This window comes from Penaeus japonicus, unplaced genomic scaffold (assembly GCF_977035675.1).
Source record: "Penaeus japonicus unplaced genomic scaffold, GWHDUDI00000001_assembly GWHDUDI00000011, whole genome shotgun sequence".
NCBI classification, from domain to species: Eukaryota; Metazoa; Arthropoda; class Malacostraca; order Decapoda; family Penaeidae; genus Penaeus; species Penaeus japonicus.
Window position 1 is genome coordinate 33,480,159 of NW_028234413.1, and position 7,500 is coordinate 33,487,658.

The 7,500-nt window shown below is 55.2% G+C and overlaps 1 protein-coding gene across 18 annotated transcripts in view; it reads right to left on the reverse strand.

Annotated features, from left to right (window-relative positions):
• LOC122265454 (uncharacterized) overlaps nt 1-2,060 on the reverse strand; it is a 68,012-nt gene extending 65,952 nt beyond the window's left edge. For all 18 annotated transcript variants that reach the window (XM_086541957.1, XM_086541952.1, XM_086541954.1 and 15 more), the window contains exon 1: nt 93-2,060. In XM_086541957.1, coding sequence (XP_086398083.1) covers nt 93-1,911 — 1,819 coding nt within the window. In that variant the 5' untranslated portion in view covers nt 1,912-2,060. The remainder of the gene's footprint in view (nt 1-92) is intronic.
• Nucleotides 2,061-7,500: the final 5,440 nt, after the last annotated feature.

Below are 7,500 nucleotides of genomic sequence, written 5' to 3' on the forward strand. Positions count from 1 at the left end.
AATTTAGTAGAAATCGAGGGAGTGAGACACGCGGCGCACCCAGCACGCTAACATGTTCTAAATAATATCAACAAACAAAATATGGTCATTACGTGAGTTGGTGGTAGCGGCGGTGGTGTTGGCAGGGTTGACTGCGCCGTTCTTGCCACCGTGATGTCGTCTGCTCTCTTGCTGCTGTTGCTGTTGTTGTTGAACTCGACGCTTCTGATGTTGCACTTGCTGTTGTCGTTGCTGGAGTTGGTACACCTGTGCGTTGTGTTGCGCGTTACTTTGTTTCTGTAGCTTTGCTTGTTGCAAACTTTGGCGGGCGTGCTGGGCATGAACCACGTCGCCAACGGAGCTGTTGCTTTTGCTTTTGGCGGCACCTTGGCGTTCTGTCCTCGCCGCAGACTGCTGGGGTGCAGCATGGTGGCCGGGCTGAGAGTTGAGGCGCACGTCCTCGGAGGCGCTATGGGCCTGCTGCTTAGGAGGCTCCCTGTCGACGCCATGGCCCTCGTGACGGGGGGCGGCGGAGGAGGGGGTGGAGGAGTCCCAGGTTCCGCGTAACTGAGCCACGCGGGAGTGGCCACTTACATACTTAGGAGGGAACGGGAGGGAGCGCTGAGAACGCTCCTGACTTTTAGCATCTTCAGCACGACCCTGCACAGCCCCCATGCCACGGGCTGCCCCGCCTGAGTGCTGAGCCGTGCTCGTCGACCGCTTGCAAACTTGATTCATTTCCCCTGCAACGTCCACGGCGCTGCCAGACTCATGCTCAGGTTGAGGACAGGTCAGACCGGATGGTGACGAGTGAGAGCTCGGGTCCTGCGGTAGGCCGGGGCAGGCCTGTTTGGGATAGCCACTCAGGCAGAAGACGCCGGTGGGGACGCTCTCGCGCTGCGGAGTGCTCCTTTCGCCCTCGGGGGGCACGCGGCTTTCACTGGCGACGCACTCCTCCGGGGACTCGCGACTCTCCGCGTCGGCGGCGGTGTGGGAAGAGTCGCTGATGATGGAGTCGGAGGCGGCAGAGGCGTCCTTTGGGAGTGCCTCCAATTCCTGGGCGGCTGCGACTCCATTTTCGCGCGGAGGCGAAATGACGTCTCGGTCGTCGAAGCTGAGGTCTCCGCTGAGGGTGCTGAGGGTGTCGTTGGGGTCCTCCTCCGGGGGTGGCGCCGCTCCTTCGCCACCGCCTCCGCCCGGTTCATTACCGCCGTTCTCCGCCCCTGCACCCAGTCTCGCCCGCACCGTGCTCTCTGTCTCATCACTTTCACTTTCATCGTCATCGTCGTCATCATCATCATGATCATCATCTTCCTCGTCATCACTGCCGTCGTCCTTCGCATCACTATCATTACCGTCCCCTCCCCCGCCCCCACCCCCATCCCCGTCCCCGTCGGCCGCGCCCTCCCTGGCATCTTGGGCAAGGTGTGGGCGCGAGTGGCCGTCGCCAGGAAGTCGTTTCTCCCTCTCACTCTGCCTCAGCTCACTGCACTTTGCACTTGCCACTTTCATCTTACACTCACCATTGTTTACACAGCGCTCCTGCTCGAGGTCCTCGTCCTCCTCCGCCAGGGTATAGTGGCTTAGGTCGGGCTGCCGCCGCGTCATTCGCACCTCGTACTCATCCTCAGAGGTGTCATCCGAATCGCTCGAGTCGGAGTCACTCTCACTATCGCTCGAGGACGTGCCTGACGACGGCGGCCGCCTTGGCTCCTTGCCGCCCGTGTCCTTGGCACTCGCCTCCAGGGCGTGCATGTTGACCAGGATCTGCGCTCCGGAGGATGCCCAGGGCCGCGACGACACCAGCTTGCCGCCGCGAGCCAGGGAGTACGAGTCGCTCCTGGCGATGTCTCCTGCAGCAGGATCCTGGGAGCGACGGTGGTGCGGAGGCGTCCCCAGGGGCTGGCCAACCCCAGGGAGGTGTTCACGCATACTGGCCCGCCAACCGCCCTGCTCGTCCGCTCGGCCTACCTCCGCCCGTCACTTGCATCCGCATATAAAGTTTATACACGGGAGAGTGGCGTTCAGAGCGAGTAATGCGCTGTAGTGTGGCGATGGTACTTATGGTGAAGCAGGAGTGGCTGTGGTGGCGCGCGGTGCAGACGTCACCCCGGGACTGACTGGTGCCCGCTGCTGCCCGGGGGAGGAGGGGAACACAAGGCCAGGGAGGGGAGGCCCGGCCGGGGAGGGGAACAGCCAGGCACACGCCCCCAATCACTGCATCTTCACAATGGCATCCGAATATCTCCAAAGGGGCCTCGCGTCGGCTATTCTCCCGTGCTATCAAAGTGTCACATATTCTTTCTTCCCTTTATCCACCATTAACGCCACTTCCGACAAAGGAGTGTCACGGCAGCTTAGTGTTTTCGCCGCGGTCACCTGCACCAGTCCGAGGGCATCCGACAACCGTGAGCAGGAGGCTGGGAGAGGCTGGGGGCAGGAGGAGGGATGGGAGGGCCCAGGCTACTACCTCCCCTCGCCCACTTTCCTGGTACTTTTCGCCCTCAACATCAGTGGGACCAGATGCCCCGGGCACCGCATGGACCGACCGGCCGGCTGTGCCCTGATGGAAACGGACGGATTAAGGGTTACAGGTCGGGTGTGTGCGATATTTATCCTGCTTGTCACCAGGCTCTTCAAGATGGCCGTCCTTCTCGCCAGCCCCACAATCAGCCTTTCTCGCAATGTCGCGGGGAATCTCGTCGTCCCTCCTCTCCCCTACTCAGTCGTGTCCCCTCGTCCTCTCCGCGATTCCACCTTCCTCTCCCCTCGCGACAAAGGCAGTGTCCTCTATTTCACAATCAGTAACACTTTTGCGCTCTCGGCTCCTCTCGCCCCTTCTCTCCCTCTATCTCCTTTTCCCCTCTCGCGTGATTTGTATTCCCCTTAAATCCAAACTTTACTTCCTCTCCTCAGTTTAATTTTTAGATCAAGCGGACAAATAGTCCCCATGAAACGTTATCCATCATTATATTGAATTCCAAGCCGTTGTCCAGCTTTCCCCTCCTGCGTCCATTATCCTGATTTATCCCTCTCCCCCCTTTGCCTTCCCCTTTATCTACTCCTCCATCTCTTTTGCCTTTCCCTTCGCCTCCTTCGCCTCTCAGCCTCTCCACTTCTACCCTCCAATCACTCCTCTTGATCTAGCTCTTGCTCACCTATCGACTTCTCTGCTCCCGTTGCTCTCTCTCTCTCTCTCTCTCTCTCTCTCTCTCTCTCTCTCTCTCTCTCTCTCTCTCTCTCTCTCTCTCTCTCTCTCTCTCTCTCTCTCTCTCTCTCTCTCTCTCCAAGTGATTTCTTTGTCTTTATTTTGGTATGTCTGTCCATCACTCTGTTTTCCACCTCTGTCTCCCTCTCCCTATATCAATCCTCCTCTCCTCCCTCCCTTTTTCTCCCCTCCCCACACCCGTACTTGCTCAACCTACTAGAACCCAACTCTCTCCCATCTCACTCGACCTCCTAAACCCCCCACCCTACCCCTTCCCCCACCCTATACCCCCTGTCGATCCAAATAGCAAGACCAATTACCCATATCGGTATTCCGATGCTCTCCGTCTCTCCCTTTCGCGGTATGACGCAAGGCCAGCCTTCCCGGAGACCGTAGCGATCTGCCATTTCCATTAGAGCTAAAAGCGAAGATGATTACGCCTCAAGCGCTCTTCGCTCCGCAGCTTCCCCCCCCCCCCCCCACGTCATCTACACCTGTCACTCAACGCATTAAAGGGCCATTTCTAAAACCCGTCTTGTCAACCTCCTCTCTAATGGGCACTTCAACAATGAGAAATACATGAAAAACAAACAAAAATGGAAAGCCGTTCACGTAAAAATATCATCTATATTATCTATAATTATTTTTTAATCACTTGCTTTGCGGAAGAGCATGAAAAAATAAGGGTGCATGAGAGAGGAAAAAATATATTCTCTCATTCTCACTCCCTTTCTTTATCTGTCTCTGACCACCCCCCCCCCCTTCTCTCTCTCTCTCTCTCTCTCTCTCTCTCTCTCTCTCTCTCTCTCTCTCTCTCTCTCTCTCTCTCTCTCTCTCTCTCTCTCTCTCTCTCTCTCTTATACAACAAAATCCACTCAATGTGATCAAAATAGTGTAACACTCGCGAGTAAACAAGCCTTTTCTGGGCGAGTTTAAACGCCTCTGCTGCGATGCCTCCTTTGACTCCTGATTCTGCATTTGTTTGTTTTGTTTTGTTTGACCGAAGGACAGAAAGGCGCAAGGGCAGTGGTGAGGGGAATGCGAGAATTGGAAGGTAATAAGAGAAAAAAGGAAGATTAGGAGGGAGAAATAGAAGAAGAAGAGGAGGATAGGAAGTAGGGAAGTAGAAGAGGGAGAGGGCGACGGCGACGAAGTAGAAAAAAGAAGAATAGGAAGAAGAAAAAGAAGAAAAGGGTCGAGGGTTAAGGAAGGAAGGATAGGAGGACAGAGGCAAAGCGGGAGAATACTGAAAAGGCCCTTCCCCCCTTCCCCTTCACCTTCCCCTTCCCCTGCCCCCAAACCCTCAAGGCAACCTCGCAGGACCTTCAATCACGCGGAGGCCGACCCGAAAGGAATCTCGCGTCCTTAAGTTTGAGTTTGGTAGCGGACTCGGGATATGTGATGAAAGTCCTTCTCGGATGGTGAGTGAATGTGAAGAGTGAAGAATGGGGGTGTGGGTAAGAGTGAGGAGTGAGGGTAAGTGTGTGAGTGAGAGTGAATCTAAGCGTGAGTGTGAGTCTGAGTGTGATTATAGAGTGAAGAGTGAAAGGTGAGAGTGCGCGGGCTGTTGTAGCGATGCGATGCGGGCAGAGGAGTTTTATCATTAACAAAAATATGACGGCAATGGCTGTGTCAAAGGGCGGAAACAGATCGTAAAAAAAGAGGCTCGCAACAAACACACAAACAAAAACATCAAAGTCTAGGAGTGGCTGAATCGCGCCCTTGGGGAGGAGGGTGGGGAGGGGAGAGAGTAAGGGTTGGAGCAGGGCGGAGTTAAGTGGGAGGATGAGAGTAGGGGGAGGGGGACAAGGGCGCGGGGGGGACTCCTCTGGCAGCCTAAGTAAGTATTTTCGTCGCACTCCTAACCCCAAAAACGCCCACCAAGGAATATCAACAGATGCAGGCTACGTTCAGGAAGTGAAAGATAAATATATATATAATATATATATATATATAGATAGATAGATAGATAGATAGATAGATAGAGAGATAGAGAGAGAGAGAGAAAGAGAAGAGAAAGAGAAGAGAGAGAGAAGAAAGAGAGGATAAGACAAGACAGAAGAATGAAGAGGAAGATGGGAGAAAGAGAAGGGAATATGACCGGAGGAGCAAGGGTCACAGGAGGAAAATAACGAGTAAAACCGGAAGGAAAAGCAGACTTCACAGGAAGTCGTGGGAAGTAAGGTACGCACAACAACCTTCCACGTGGCTCTGTGTGGCTTTCGTGTGCCCAAACCTCCACACCTTTCGACCCCTGCGCACCCCCCTTCCCCTCCCCGTACCTCCTCCCATCTACGACCCATGCGAACGACCCACGCCCCCCCCCCCAACACACACACACACACACATCGCAAGTCCGTTACTCGCTTTCCTGACGATAAACGCGAGCGAATGTCATGCGTTGTTGCACCTCCGCGTCGAATTCTTTTAACCTTTTAATCCCGCGCGTTAAGTGGGCGCACATGCATTAATGAACGCCAATAATAAGCAAGGGAGGGTGGGGGAGAAATCAAGCACATGTGGTGGAGATGGGCGAGGTGGGCGTGGTGGGCGAGGTGGGGCGCGGATGGGCGTGCTGGATCGTCGTCCTCTTCCCCTCGAGCGGGAGCGCCACGCCAGACAGCATACCTCCACTCCCTCCCCCCCCAACCCTTCCCACCAGTGCCACGTCTCCTGCGAGTGCCACACCAGTCAGCCTCCTCCTCTGTAATGCATGCTTGCCTTATCCGAGGGCAACGAGATCCTCGAATACTCGCCTTGAACATGGGCTCCGTGGCGAGATGTTCCCACCTAGTGCTTATATAACCTCCTCCCCCCCCTCTTTTTTCTGACACTGCATGGGCTCGGCAAGGTGCGAAGGGAGGCTATGGCGAAGAGCCCCTCTCCTCCCCTCGTCGCCCTCGCCACCGCCACGCCGCCTCGTGGGCTGATGTGCCTCCCCCTCGCGCACTCTGACCCTTCCCTGACCTTGCCTCTTCTCTCGCACTTACTCTTGCTTCCTTTTCTTCGCTCGCCTCCCTTGTCCCGAGGGTTTTACGCTCTGACTTCTCTTTTCTGTATGTTTTCCCTTTTTAATCTCCTACCTATGTCCCTCTTTTATTATTTGATCTTTCTTCTCTCTCCCCTCATGACTGCTATGAACCATGCATTCTTTTTCTTTTTTTCACCATCTCTCTCCTTCCTCCCTCCCTTTCTCCTTCCTTTCACTTCCCATCCGTCTAGCTCTGAAGCCCTTCTATTTCTTCCACCAAATTCTCTGACATGGCTTTCCCCTCCTTTCATCACCTGTCCTCTTCCCTCGCCTTCTTTCCCCTTTTCCCCTTGGTATTTACTTGATTTTCACTTCCTACTTCTCCCTTTCTATTTCTCTTTCTATTCATACAGACGATCGAGAAAAATGGGGACTCTTTCAATTCACAATTTCTTTTCCCAACAAATGAGTTCTTTTGATATTTCCCTTCTTTCGTCTCACCCTTATCCCTCCACCCCCACCCCTCTCTTCCGACCCTGTGTGACGTCGCCCGAATCCCCCTCACCCACGCCGCATTCATCCCTTCATGACTTCCGCTTCGCCGGTCCCTAAGCGCACTCCAACTGCCGTGACAGTCACCGGCCATTCGTGTTCCGCCGATGTACGGGACAACCCCGCTAGACTCACGCTCAAGAGCCGCCGGAGGACCTGTCCTTCGTGACTCAGACGTCTGAGTCCTGGCCGAGTCTCTCCCCAACTCTCGGCTGAGCCAAGGAATTACACTTTAGCCGTGACTTACGAGGTCGCCGCTGCGCCCCTCGTCACGCCACTCGCCGCTCGTTGCCGCTACCTTACGAGGCCGAGGCACGACATTTTACGCGTGGGAATGATTCGGAGTAATTCGCAGACGAGGGGAGGGCGGCGACGGCGGCGACGACGACGCCGGACACGCAGCCGCAACTGAAAATATCTCGCTCGTGTCCTTGGTCTCCCCTCGAATTCCTCTATGATCCCCTCGGGCTTCCCCTGCGCTCCCCTACCTTACCCTTTCCCCTTCCCATGCTTTGAACCCCATGTCTTTCTTCCCTTCCAACCCCGTAACCCTCAAACCTGTCAACCGTATTAATAGCACGCGCACCCGGCCCATACCCACGCCCCGCCGACCCATCTTCCGCCCCCACACAAAGACTCGCTTCGCCCCCCCCCCCTCCCAAGAACATCTACCACTTGTGAGGTCCTCCTGCAAAGATTCTTCCACCTTCCCTTAGTCTAATTCCAGTCTCTCCTTTCCTCATTCTCTTTCCTCAGAAATACAAAGAAAAAGGAAAGGGAGCCCCCTCGC